Source organism: Chiloscyllium plagiosum, chromosome 30 (genome assembly GCF_004010195.1).
Source record: "Chiloscyllium plagiosum isolate BGI_BamShark_2017 chromosome 30, ASM401019v2, whole genome shotgun sequence".
In the NCBI taxonomy this organism is placed as follows: Eukaryota; Metazoa; Chordata; class Chondrichthyes; order Orectolobiformes; family Hemiscylliidae; genus Chiloscyllium; species Chiloscyllium plagiosum.
The window spans coordinates 46131725-46145761 of record NC_057739.1 but is presented as its reverse complement, the minus strand read 5'-3'; the positions used below and the strand labels follow the sequence as shown (position 1 = coordinate 46145761).

At 53.3% G+C, this 14037-nt stretch overlaps 1 protein-coding gene across 1 annotated transcript in view; it reads right to left on the bottom strand.

The window, feature by feature from the left end:
* The window catches only part of LOC122564634 (collagen alpha-1(V) chain-like), a 19708-nt gene that overhangs the window by 2829 nt on the left and 2842 nt on the right, over window positions 1–14037 (bottom strand). Inside the window, exons 2-7 of the mRNA XM_043719725.1 lie at window positions 5894–5947; window positions 5745–5798; window positions 3585–3629; window positions 3378–3431; window positions 2681–2725; window positions 1402–1455 (exon numbers count right to left, since the gene is read on the bottom strand). Coding sequence (XP_043575660.1) covers window positions 1402–1455; window positions 2681–2725; window positions 3378–3431; window positions 3585–3629; window positions 5745–5798; window positions 5894–5947 — 306 coding nt within the window. The remainder of the gene's footprint in view (window positions 1–1401; window positions 1456–2680; window positions 2726–3377; window positions 3432–3584; window positions 3630–5744; window positions 5799–5893; window positions 5948–14037) is intronic.

Sequence of the window (14037 nt, the reverse complement as noted above, 5' to 3'; positions counted from 1 at the left end):
TAGAGTATCTTCCAACTTGTGACCTCTACTATCTCGTATTCCCAGCGCTCCTCCCCCAAATTCCCTCCCTACTATCTTTTATCTCAGCCCGCTTAGCACACCAGCCTCATTCCTGAAGAAGGGCTTATGCCCGAAACGTCGATTCTCCTGCTCCTCGGATGCTATCTGGCCTGCTGTGTTTTTCCAGCACTTTTCAACAGCGTAGAGGGAGCTTTACTCTGTCTTTAACCCCTTGTTGTCCCTGCCCTGGGAAGGTTTGATGGGAACAGTGTAGAGGAAGCTTTACTCTGTGTTGTCCCCACCCTGGGTGGGTTTAATGGGGACAGTGTAGAGAGAGCTTTACTCTGTGTTGTCCCTGCCCTGGGAGGGTTTAATGGGGACAGTGTAGAGAGAGCTTTACTCTGCGATGTCCCTGCCCTGGGTGGGTTTAATGGGGACAGTGTAGAGGGAGCTTTACTCTGTGTTGTCCCTGCCCTGGGAGGGTTTAATGGGGACAGTGTAGAAGGAGCTTTACTCTGTGATGTCCCTGACCTGGATGGGTTTAATGGGGACAGTGTAGAGGGAGCTTTACTCTGTGTTGTCCCTGCCCTGGATGGGTTTAATGGGGACAGTGTAGATGGAGCTTTACTCTGTGATGTCCCTGCCCTGGATGGGTTTAATGGGGACAGTGTGGAGGGAGCTTTACTCTGTGTTGTCCCTGCCCTGGATGATGGGTTTAATGGGGACAGTGTGGAGGGAGCTTTACTCTGCGATGTCCCTGCCCTGGGTGTGTTTAATGGGGACAGTGTGGAGAGAGCTTTACTCTGTGTTGTCCCTGCCCTGGGAGGGTTTAATGGGGACAGTGTAGAGGGAGCTTTACTCTGTGTTGTCCCTGCCCTGGGTGGGTTTAATGGGGACAGTGTAGAGAGAGCTTTACTCTGTGTTGTCCCTGCCCTGGGTGTGTCTAATGGGGACAGTGTAGAGAGAGCTTTACTCTGTGTTGTCCCTGCCCTGGGTGGGTTTAATGGGGACAGTGTAGAGGGAGCTTTACTCTGTGTTGTCCCTGCCCTAGGTGGGTTTAATGGGAGGCCATTCAGCTCAGACTTGCTGATTGAAGTGCAATCCCTCAGGTCCCACTTCCCATTTCTTCTTCCTATCGTCTTGCAAATTGTTCTTCTTCAGATAAAGCTGAACATTTCCTTATCTGAGAATTAACTGAATGGTTAAAGGAAGAAGGGAGTGCCTGACAGGTGACCTGTTCGGCTGTACGCTTAAACACGGCATTACTTCTGAGTAAGTGCACATTTGTGGATCATTAAACATATTAAATAATATCTTAAACAGCATTTGTATTTGGAGTAAGGAAATCTGCATTGACATGCAATTGGGCAAAAATAATTATAAATTCCTACAACTACTCACAGGAGGTCCCTTGGGTCCAGCAAATCCCATTGGTCCCTGAGGTCCAGGGGGCCCCTAAAATGTAAACAGAAGCAAGTTGAGAAAAGGAATATTTGCATTTCTATATCACCTCCCCCGACTGCTAGGTGCCCCCATTTGCTAGGCAACCAATTAATTACTTTGGAATGTAGCTCTTGTTTCAATGTTGGGAATACAGCTGCCAAGTTGAGACCAAGCTCCCAGACAATTATACAAACAACCAGATGATTACTTTATTGTCATCTCAGTTTAGGGACAAATATTTGCCTCCAAAATGGGACAATGAGATGTTTTACGATTACCTGAGAGGGCACTAACACTCAGATTAATGTCCTATCAGAATAGGTGTAGGAAAACACTGGATACTAACCACAGCGTTAAACTCTGCGTTGGTACAACTTGTACATTATTGGCTGTGTTACTGAGGTGTCCACACAAGACAAGGATGTGGCTGATCCATCATGAACCATGATGGTGTATGCTGAGGTGAGGCAGCTGCTGGAGATTCTCAAGAGTTTCAGTTCTGTGTTATTGCGCAGTTGGTTCTGGGACATTGTCTCAACGTTCTGTGACTTTGAGTTCACAAACCTGTGTTTGGTGGCACTGGCTTGTGCCAGGCAGTGGTCAGAGTTATGTTGGCCATATGACATTTCCAGCATCTTATCAGTTGTAGATTGTGAGAGTCCAAACAAACACGGCCAATGTTCCCCAGACAGTGGAGCTCAGAAATCCCATCGAGTGATCAGAGTGATGTTATTAAATCGAGCTGATCCTTACTGAGCAGCTCATGTCAATACACTCACATAGCCTGTGTTGTTTTTTCTTTACCCTCTATTGTTTTATTTTCACAATGAGAATTTTTTTTACAATTTCAAACCTGTTGTTGTCACCTGACCAAGTTCACCAGTGCATAATGCAATACTTAGATGTTCTCAATATTTGAAAGTCAAACAGCCCCAAAGATGAAGGGGGTGAGTTGAATGACCAAAGCTGTGACCACAATGGACCATTTGAATTAAATTCTGATCCCCTTCTGTGCTGCGCTGAAATTTTCATGAGATTTCAGGGAAAACTGGCTACAAAAGCCAGATTGAGTAAAAACAGTCTAATCTGGGCACAATACACTCATGTCCCGATCAGGGAACAAATAGCACACTAGCAGCTTTACTCTGCAGTGCTGAACGTGGAGGAGCAGAAGGTGCATGCCTGGGTCAGCATAAAAATAAACGAGGAGGAGAGAAAGAATCTGAATAATTCATACCCTCTCACCGGTCGGACCTGGTGGCCCATCATTGCCTGAGCTACCCTGTAATCAAAGAAGATTCGAGATATTAGCTTCTGAAAACAATTTATAACAACAACAACACACTGAACCATCCTGGAAACACTCTATTGGACAGGTACTCGGGGGTTGACTGGTATCCCATCTCTGTTCCCCATCTGCCACACCTCTGCACTAAAAGCGACAGAGGCACAGCTTCCTTTGATCTTTCCCAGGACTGGGGGAGTTTACACTCTCCTTGTCTGTTGGGACCCACCAGAACTGAAATCTGCCACATTTTCAACCCAATTATTTTTGGACAGGTGCATAAAACAAACTGATTCAAACAACCTCAAGTATGCCAGAGAGGGGGCAGACAGTCACAGCAAAGACAGTATGTTGTTCTGGCAGTGAAGGGAATGAGGGGGAGTTTTCTGATGATGGAGTGTTAGGAATTAGGACAGTGAGTTACTGGCACAAAGGTTGAAGCAGCCATTTGTGAGCTTTACTCTGTATCTAAGTCCATGCTGTAGCTGTCCTGGGAGTGTTTGAAGGGGGTCAGTGTAGAGGTAGCTTTATTCTGTATTTAACCCCGTATTGTCCTCATCCTGGAGGTGCTGAATGGGGCAGTATGAAGGAAGCTTTACTTTTGGTTTAAAAGAATAGGGAGCCTATTCTTTTCGGAAAGTAACATTACCTTAGGTCCAGCTTTTCCTGTGGCTCCTCTTGGGCCACGTTCACCCCTTGGCCCCTTTAAAGATAAGATAAATAATGTTAGAATCACAAGAAACAAGCTGTTAAACAGCTGAGGTTTCTCATGAGAAGTGACACCATGAATGGCAGTGACGATGGAAAGGGATGTACGTGAGCAGGAGATGAGAAAGCTGAGGAAATGGGTTGTTACCGTTGGCCCTCTCTGCCCCCTGGGTCCTGCTTTTCCTGGAGTCCCCTAGAAATAAAGAAGAAGGAGCCAGTTAGTGAAAGCGGGCTGAGGAGGGCTGAGCCAGCACTTAGTGAAGAGTCCACGACCACTCCCTCCCACCAAACCATGCTGACATCTCTGTCAGTGTAACCCCTCTGCTCTTGTTCAACTGCTGTTCCACACAGACTGGTTAATGTGTAACTACCCCTTTCATTTCATTGTATCAGAGTAATTTGCAAACGGACAAGACAAACCACAAATGCCACACCTTAGTAAAGAATTTAAGAGAATTAACTGCACGCAGAGAGTGGTACGTGCATGGAATGAGCTGCCAGAGGAAGTGGTGGAGGCTGGTACAATTGCAACATCTAAAAGGCGTCTGGGTGGGTATATGAATAGCAAGAGTTTAGAGGGATTTGGGCCAAGTGCTGGCAAATGGGACTAGATTAAGTCAGGATATCTGGTAGGCATGGACGGGTTAGACTGAAGGGTCTGTTTCCGTGCTGTACATCTCCATGACCAAGAGAAACAGCAACTTTGTTCATTACAAATCAAAGGGAAGTCTTTTGTTTGATTTCATGTCTTTAACCAATTTCAAAGACATCTACACTGACCAATGGTTACAATGGAAAGAGAGGGGAGGGGGCAAGGGGTCTATTTTACAAGTGTACCCCTATTCAGTTAAATGTGCTGATGTTTCTGTCTCACTGGAAGCTGCTAGCAACCAGGAATCCTCATTAACAAAAACAAGTGGCAAGGACTGAACCTAAAGCCACAGCACCCCTCACCATCCCGCTCCCCCGGGACCCCATCAGGTGTTTGTGCATTTTCTCCTGCGGGTCTGAGGGACAAGCTGACTGCTAAGACCATAAGGTATAGGAGCAAAATCAAGCCATTCAGCCCATTAAGTCTGCTCAATTATTCAATTATGTCTGATATTCCATTTTCTCAATCCCATTTTCTTCTGCCATAACCCTTGATCCCCTTACTAAACAACACTCCATAGTCATCTGTGGCAATGAGTTTCCCAGATTTACCCTTCTCTGGCTGAAGAGATTCTTCCTCATCTCAGTCTTAAAGGAGTGTCCCTTCGCCCTGAGGCTGTACCCTCTGGTCCTAGACTCTCCTACTAGTGGAAACATCTTCTCCATGTCCCCTCTACCCAGGCCTCTCAGTATGCTCTAAGTTTCAATCAGATCCCTCCTCATCCTTTCAACTAAACTACATCAAGTATAGACCACACCCACCCGGTCAAAGTTCAGTCAGGACACAATCCCACCTCTCCCCCTCCACTACCCCAATCCACTGGGTTTTCTCTCTCTGTTTTGACAGCTCTGTCAGTATTAATTCTTAAATGCAGCTGGATGACAGTGGGGGGGGGGGGGGGGGCGGGCTTTGGTCAGTCTCACAAGCAGTGTTGCAATCCTCAATGCAGCTGAGGAAGCTTGCAACTTGGAGAGGTTTTGGGGAAGGAAGGCCCGGGGCCAGGGATGGTTTTAGTGAAATTACCATCAGCGATGTGCTGGACGTGTGCCTGGGACTGAGGGTTACAGTGTACTTTCTGAGTCCTAGCGAGTGTCTAGGGGTGGGATGGAGCACAGCAGTTACTGAGGCAGTCCATGGCGGAACAGCTGTTAAGGGTTGCAAAGCCAGACCAGTAAATCTAAGGAATTGTAATCCCTTGTGAAGTTTAATAAAATGTAATGATCCAATATGGCACTAACATCTGGGAGAATAGCCAAGAAATCTGTGGGATCTATTTTGATTGTATTTGCTGTCTGATGTGTCCATTTTCTATATCTACATGTTAATTCTGAGTGTTAGAAATAAGTTGTACTTGTATTGTGGATTGTATAACTGTTCTAATGCTGTAAAGTTTATTCTTGTTTGTACAAACGTTGGAATTCTGTTGCTTTGTTGCCTCAGTAAGTCCCCTGAATCTCACGGATTGTCTCCTTGAAATATAAAAGTTTCTGAGCCCCAGCCAGACTGTGACAGAAATCTGGAGTCTAGTCCAGGATTGCAACAGACTTTACCAAATGCTTTTCTTTTCCTGGTGTCCCACACTGCCACCTTGGCTTGGCCACAGGACCACAGTGGACAGGGTCATTGGAATGTCTTAATTATTAAACTGACACCCACCCTCACTCCTTTCTCGCCATTTGCTCCTGGAAATCCTGGGAATCCAATCGAACCCTGGAAAGGATAAAAGGAAAAATCATGAACAGGAACTCTGGGAATTCCAGATAGAAGGTTGGGAACTGCCTCTCTGTCGCCAGAAGTAGACTTACTTTTGGACCTTGTCTTCCTGGGTAGCCTGGCAATCCTGGAACTCCCAGTTTTCCCTAAAGGGACAGAGGACAGGATTAGTTGGGTGCTGAAATCATTCCAGCAGGCGACAGGGAGACCAGGAGAACACCACTCCGAGTTTATCCTCATGTATTTCTCATTCCACAAGTTAATGATATATGAGAATAATTAGCATCAAGGCAAGTCCAATGATACCAAACCATATCCCTCAGATTAACAAGCACATTAAATCCACTCCAGACTCCTCGGACACTGAGGGGGAAGTGAGCACTGCAGATGCTGCAGTATCAGAGAGTGTGGAGCTGGAAAACCACAGCAGGTCAGGCAGCATCCTAGAAGCAGGATCTCTCCTCAATCCTGATGAAGGACCTATGCCTGACCTGCTGTGTTTTTCCAGCACCACACTCTTGACTCCTCAGATACTGAAGGAGTCCATGCTCAAATGCAACAAGATCTGGACAATATCTAGGCTTGGGCTGACAAGTGGCAAGTGACATTCACACCACACAGTGCCAGGCAGTAACCATCACCAATAAGAAACAATCTAATCACCGCCCCTTGACAGGCAATGGTGTTACCATCATTGAATCCTGCACTATCAACATCCGGGGGGTTACCGTTGACCAGAAACTCAACTGGACTCGCCACATAAACACAGTGGCTACAAGAGCAAGTCAGAAGCTGGGGTCCTGCAGGAGCTAACTCCCCTCCTGACTCCCCAAAGCCTGTCCACCATCTACAAGGCGTAAGTCAGCAATGTGATGAAACACTCCTCACTTGCCTGGATGGGTGCAGCTCCAACAACAGAAGCTTGGCACCATTCAGGACAAAGCAGCCTAGCTGATTGGCACCCACATCCACAAACATACACATCCTCCACCACTGATGCCCAGTAGCAGTAGTGTGTACCACTTGCAAGACGAGCTGCAGAAATTCACCAAAGATCCTCAGACAGCACCTTCCAAACCCACGGCCACTTCCAGTTAGAAGGAAAAAAGCAGCAGATACATGGGAACATCACCCTCTACAAGTTCCCCTCCAAGCCCCTCACCATCCTGACTTGGAAATATATCACCATTCCTTCAGTGTCGCTGGGTCGAAATCCTGGAATTCCCTCCCTAAGAATGGATGGATCTATCTATAGCTCACAGGCTGCAGCAGTTCAAGAAGGCAGCTCACCATCACCTTGTCAAGGGCAACTATGATTGGGTGATAAATGCTGGCCAGCTCCCTGAACGAACAAAGAACACCCACAGAATCCAACCTCCCATCATCTCCTTGTGATGGCCCCATTCCACTTTGTCACTAAAACCCACTTTTGTCCCTCTTCAGAAACACATCACATTATCCTCAGTCACACTGATACTGTTTACTGCAGACGGCACAGTCCGATTGTCGCAATATAGCACCGATTCGCAACTGAACGAGCTCGATGTTTAACTTCGGAGAACAGGAGAAAGTACTAAAGATCAACTCACGCTCAAAATTTAATCAGGCCAGTGTGGGGCAGCAGTGTGACCCAGTGTGGGGCAGCAGTGTGAGGCAGCAGTGTGAGGTAGCAGTTTGACCCAGTGTGGGACAGCAGTGTGACCCAGTGTGGGGCAGCAGTGTGACCCAGTGTGAGGTAGCAGTTTGACCCAGTGTGGGACAGCAGTGTGACCCAGTGTGGGGCAGCAGTGTGACCCAGTGTGGGGCAGTGTGACCTAGCAGTGTGGGGCAGCGGTGTGACCCAGTGTGACCAAGCAGTGTGACCCAGTGTGGGGCAGCAGTGTGACCCAGTGTGAGGCAGCAGTGTGACCCAGTGTGGGGCAGCAGTGTGACCCAGTGTGGGACAGCAGTGTGACCCAGTGTGGGGCAGCAGTGTGACCCAGTGTGGTGTAGCAGTGTGACCCAGTGTGGGGCAGTGTGACTCAGTGTGGGGCAGTGTGACCCAGTGTGTGGCAGCAGTGTGACCCAGTGTGTGGCAGCAGTGTGACCCAGTGTGAGACAGCAGTATGACCCAGTGTGAGGCAGCAGTGTGACCCAGTGTGTGGCAGCAGTGTGACCCAGTGTGAGGCAGCAGTGTGACCCAGTGTGACCAAGCAGTTGTGACCCAGTGTGTGGCAGCAGTGTGACCCTGTGTGGGGCAGCAGTATGACCCAGTGTGAGGCAGCAGTGTGACCCAGTGTGAGACAGCAGTTTGACCCAGTGTGGGACAGCAGTGTGACCCAGTGTGAGGCAGCCGTATGACCTTGTGTGAGCAGCAGTGTGACCCAGTGTGGGGCAGCAGTGTGACCCAGTGTGGGACAGCAGTGTGACCCAGTGTGGGGCAGCAGTATGACCTTGTGTGAGCAGCAGTGTGACCCAGTGTGGGGCAGCAGTGTGACCCAGTGTGGGACAGCAGTGTGACCCAGTGTGAGGCAGCAGTGTGACCCAGTGTGAGGCAGCAGTGTGACCCAGTGTGAGGCAGCAGTGTGACCCAGTGTGGGGCAGCAGTGTGACCCAGTGTGAGGCAGCAGTGTGACCCAGCGTGAGGCAGCAGTGTGACCCAGTGTGGGGCAGCAGTGTGACCCAGTGTGAGGCAGCAGTGTGACCCACTGTGCGGCAGTGTGACCCAGTGTGGGGCAGTGTGACCCAGTGTGGGACAGCAGTGTGACCCAGTGTGAGGCAGCAGTGTGACCCAGTGTGGGGCAGCAGTGTGACCCAGTGTGAGGCAGCAGTGTGACCCACTGTGCGGCAGTGTGACCCAGTGTGAGGCAGCAGTGTGACCCAGTGTGTGGCAGCAGTTGTGTCCCAGTGTGGGGCAGCAGTGTGACCCAGTGTGAGGCAGCAGTGTGACCCAGTGTGAGGCAGCAGTGTGACCCAGTGTGTGGCAGTAGTGTGACCCAGTGTGTGGCAGCAGTGTGACCCAGTGTGGGGTAGCAGTGTGACCCAGTGTGGTGACCCAGTGTGAGGCAGCAGTGTGACCCAGTGTGAGGCAGCAGTGTGACCCAGTGTGTGGCAGTAGTGTGACCCAGTGTGTGGCAGCAGTATGACCCAGTGTGGAGCAGCAGTGTGACCCAGTGTGTGGCAGCAGTGTGACCCAGTCTGAGGCAGCAGTGTGACCCAGTGTGAGGCAGCAGTGTGACCCAGTGTGGGGCAGCAGTGTGACCCAGTGTGGGGCAGAAGTGTGACCCAGTGTGAGGCAGTGTGACCCAGTGTGGGGCAGCAGTGTGTCCCAGTGTGGGGCAGCAGTGTGACCCAGTGTGGGGCAGCAGTGTGACCCAGTGTGGGATAGCAGTGTGACCCAGTGTCAGATAGCAGTGTGACCCAGTGTGGGGCAGCAGTGTGACCCAGTGTGGGGCAGCAGTGTGACCCAGTGTGGGCCAGTGTGACCCAGTGTGGGGCAGCAGTGTGACCCAGTGTGGGGCAGCAGTGTGACCCAGTGTGGGGCAGCAGTGTGACCCAATGTGGGGCAGCAGTGTGACCCAGTGTGGGGCAGCGGTGTGACCCAGTGTGGGGCAGCGGTGTGACCCAGTTTGGGCAGCAGTGTGACCCACTGTGACCCATCAGTGTGGGGCAGCAGGGTGACCAAGTGTGGGGCAGCAGTGTGACCCAGCAGTGTGACCCAGTGTGGGACAGCAGTGTGACCTAGTGTGGGGCAGCAGTGTGACCCACTGTGACCTAGCAGTGTGACCCAGTGTGGGGCAGCAGTATGACCCAATGTGGGGCATCAGTGTGACCCAGTGTGGGGCAGCAGTGTGACCCAGTGTGTGGCAGCAGTGTGACCCAGTGTGGGGCAGCAGTGTGACCCAGTGTGACCCAGCAGTGTTACCAAATGTGGGGCAGCAGCGTGATCCAGTGTGAGGCAGCAGTGTGACCCAGTGTGGGGCAGTGTGACCCAGTGTGGGGCAGCAGTATGACCCAGTGTGGGGCAGCAGTGTGACCCAGTGTGACCCAGCAGTGTTACCAAATGTGGGGCAGCAGCGTGATCCAGTGTGAGGCAGCAGTGTGACACAGTGAGGCGGCAATGTGACCCAGTGTGAGGCAGTGTGGGGCAGCAGTGTGACCCAGTGTGAGGCAGTGTGTGGCAGCAGTGTGACCCAGTGTGGGGTAGCAGTGTGACCCAGTGTGGGACTGCAGTGTGACCCAGTGTGGGGCAGCAGTGTGACCCAGTGTGGGGCAGCGGTGTGTCCCAGTGTGGGGCAGCATTGTGACCAAGTGTGGGGCAGCAGTGTGACCCAGTGTGACCCAGCAGTGTTACCAAATGTGGGGCAGCAGCGTGATCCAGTGTGAGGCAGCAGTGTGACACAGTGAGGCGGCAATGTGACCCAGTGTGAGGCAGTGTGGGGCAGCAGTGTGACCCAGTGTGAGGCAGTGTGTGGCAGCAGTGTGACCCAGTGTGGGGCAGCAGTGTGACCCAGTGTGACCCAGCAGTGTTACCAAATGTGGGGCAGCAGCGTGATCCAGTGTGAGGCAGCAGTGTGACACAGTGAGGCGGCAATGTGACCCAGTGTGAGGCAGTGTGGGGCAGCAGTGTGACCCAGTGTGACCCAGCAGTGTTACCAAATGTGGGGCAGCAGCGTGATCCAGTGTGAGGCAGCAGTGTGACACAGTGAGGCGGCAATGTGACCCAGTGTGAGGCAGTGTGGGGCAGCAGTGTGACCCAGTGTGACCCAGCAGTGTTACCAAATGTGGGGCAGCAGCGTGATCCAGTGTGAGGCAGCAGTGTGACACAGTGAGGCGGCAATGTGACCCAGTGTGAGGCAGTGTGGGGCAGCAGTGTGACCCAGTGTGACCCAGCAGTGTTACCAAATGTGGGGCAGCAGCGTGATCCAGTGTGAGGCAGCAGTGTGACACAGTGAGGCGGCAATGTGACCCAGTGTGAGGCAGTGTGGGGCAGCAGTGTGACCCAGTGTGACCCAGCAGTGTTACCAAATGTGGGGCAGCAGCGTGATCCAGTGTGAGGCAGCAGTGTGACACAGTGAGGCGGCAATGTGACCCAGTGTGAGGCAGTGTGGGGCAGCAGTGTGACCCAGTGTGAGGCAGTGTGTGGCAGCAGTGTGACCCAGTGTGGGGCAGCAGTGTGACCCAGTGTGACCCAGCAGTGTTACCAAATGTGGGGCAGCAGCGTGATCCAGTGTGAGGCAGCAGTGTGACACAGTGAGGCGGCAATGTGACCCAGTGTGAGGCAGTGTGGGGCAGCAGTGTGACCCAGTGTGACCCAGCAGTGTTACCAAATGTGGGGCAGCAGCGTGATCCAGTGTGAGGCAGCAGTGTGACACAGTGAGGCGGCAATGTGACCCAGTGTGAGGCAGTGTGGGGCAGCAGTGTGACCCAGTGTGACCCAGCAGTGTTACCAAATGTGGGGCAGCAGCGTGATCCAGTGTGAGGCAGCAGTGTGACACAGTGAGGCGGCAATGTGACCCAGTGTGAGGCAGTGTGGGGCAGCAGTGTGACCCAGTGTGACCCAGCAGTGTTACCAAATGTGGGGCAGCAGCGTGATCCAGTGTGAGGCAGCAGTGTGACACAGTGAGGCGGCAATGTGACCCAGTGTGAGGCAGTGTGGGGCAGCAGTGTGACCCAGTGTGACCCAGCAGTGTTACCAAATGTGGGGCAGCAGCGTGATCCAGTGTGAGGCAGCAGTGTGACACAGTGAGGCGGCAATGTGACCCAGTGTGAGGCAGTGTGGGGCAGCAGTGTGACCCAGTGTGAGGCAGTGTGTGGCAGCAGTGTGACCCAGTGTGGGGCAGCAGTGTGACCCAGTGTGACCCAGCAGTGTTACCAAATGTGGGGCAGCAGCGTGATCCAGTGTGAGGCAGCAGTGTGACACAGTGAGGCGGCAATGTGACCCAGTGTGAGGCAGTGTGGGGCAGCAGTGTGACCCAGTGTGACCCAGCAGTGTTACCAAATGTGGGGCAGCAGCGTGATCCAGTGTGAGGCAGCAGTGTGACACAGTGAGGCGGCAATGTGACCCAGTGTGAGGCAGTGTGGGGCAGCAGTGTGACCCAGTGTGACCCAGCAGTGTTACCAAATGTGGGGCAGCAGCGTGATCCAGTGTGAGGCAGCAGTGTGACACAGTGAGGCGGCAATGTGACCCAGTGTGAGGCAGTGTGGGGCAGCAGTGTGACCCAGTGTGACCCAGCAGTGTTACCAAATGTGGGGCAGCAGCGTGATCCAGTGTGAGGCAGCAGTGTGACACAGTGAGGCGGCAATGTGACCCAGTGTGAGGCAGTGTGGGGCAGCAGTGTGACCCAGTGTGACCCAGCAGTGTTACCAAATGTGGGGCAGCAGCGTGATCCAGTGTGAGGCAGCAGTGTGGGCAGCAGTGTGACCCAGTGTGTGGCAGCAGTGTGACCCAGTGTGGGGCAGCAGTGTGACCCAGTGTGGGGCAGTGTGACCCAGTGTGGGGCAGCGGTGTGACCCAGTGTGAGGCAGCAGTGTGACCCAGTGTGAGGCAGCAGTGTGACCCAGTGTGGGGCATCAGTGTGACCCAGTGTGAGGCAGCAGTGTGACCCAGTGTGGGGCAGCAGTGTGGACCCAGTGTGGGGCAGTGTGACCCAGTGTGGGGCAGCGGTGTGACCCAGTGTGGGGCAGCAGTGTGACCCAGTGTGAGGCAGCAGTGTGACCCAGTGTGAGGCAGCAGTGTGACCCAGTGTAGGGCATCAGTGTGACCCAGTGTGAGGCAGCAGTGTGACCCAGTGTGTGGCAGCAGTGTGACCCAGGGTGGGGCAGCAGTATGACCTTGTGGGAGCAGCAGTGTGACACAGTGTGAGGCAGCAGTGTGATCCAGTGTGAGGCAACAGTGTGACCCAGTGTGTGGCAGCAGTGTGACCCAGGGTGGGGCAGCAGTGTGACCCAGTGTGAGGCAGCAGTATGACCCAATGTGGTGCAGCAGTGTGACCCAGTGTGAGGCAGCAGTGTGACCCAGTGTGAGGCAGCAGTGTGACGCAGTGTGGGGCAGCAGTGTGACCCAGTGTGGGGCAGAAGTGTGACCCAGTGTGAGGCAGCAGTGTGACCCAGTGTGGGATAGCAGTGTGACCCAGTGTCGGATAGCAGTGTGACCCAGTGTGGGGCAGCAGTGTGACCCAGTGTGGGCCAGTGTGACTCAGTGTGGGGCAGCGGTATGACCCAGTGTGAGGCAGCAGTGTGACCCAGTGTGAGGCAGCAGTGTGACCCAGTGTGGGGTAGCAGTGTGACCCACTGTGGGGCAGCAGTGTGACCCAGTGTGGGGCAGCAGTGTGACCACGTGTGGGACAGCAGTGTGACCCAGTGTGGGGCAGCAGTGTGACCCACTGTGACCTAGCAGTGTGACCCAGTGTGGGGCAGCAATGTGACCCAGTGTGGGGCAACAGTATGACCCAGTGTGGGGCAGCAGTGTGACCCAGTGTGGGGCAGTGTGACCCAGTGTGGGGCAGCAGTGTGAACCAGTGTGAGGCAGCAGTGTGACCCAGTGTGAGGCAGCAGTGTGACCCAGTGTGGGGCGGCAGTGTGACCCAGTGTGAGGCAGCAGTGTGACCCACTGTGCGGCAGTGTGACCACCCAGTGTGGGGTAGCAGTGTGACCCAGTGTGGGGCAGCAGTGTGACCCAGTGTGGGGCAGAGGTGTGACCCAGTTTGGGCAGCAGTGTGACCCACTGTGACCCATCAGTGTCACCCAGTGTGGGGCAGCAGGGTGACCAAGTGTGGGGTAGCAGTGTGACCCAGCAGTGTGTCCCAGTGTGGGGCAGCATTGTGATCCAGTGTGGGGCAGCAGTGTGACCCAGTGTGGGGTAGCAGTGTGACCCAGTGTGGGGCAGCAGTATGACCCAGTGTGAGGCAGCAGTGTGACCCAGTGTGGAGCAGCAGTGTGACCCAGTGTGAGGCAGCAGTGTGTCCCAGTGTGAGGCAGCAGTGTGACCCAGTGTGGGGCAGCTGTGTGACCCAGTGTGGGGCAGCAGTATGACCTTGTGTGAGCAGAACTGTGACCCAGTGTGAGGCAGCAGTGTGACACAGTGTGGGGCAGCAGTGTGACCCAGTGTGAGGCAGCAGTGTTACCCAGTGTGGGTCAGCAGTGTGACCCAGTGTGAGGCAGCAGTGTGACCCAGTGTGAGGCAGCAGTGTGTCCCAGTGTGAGGCAGCAGTGTGACCCAGTGTGGGGCAGCAGTGTGACCCAGTGTGAGGCAGCA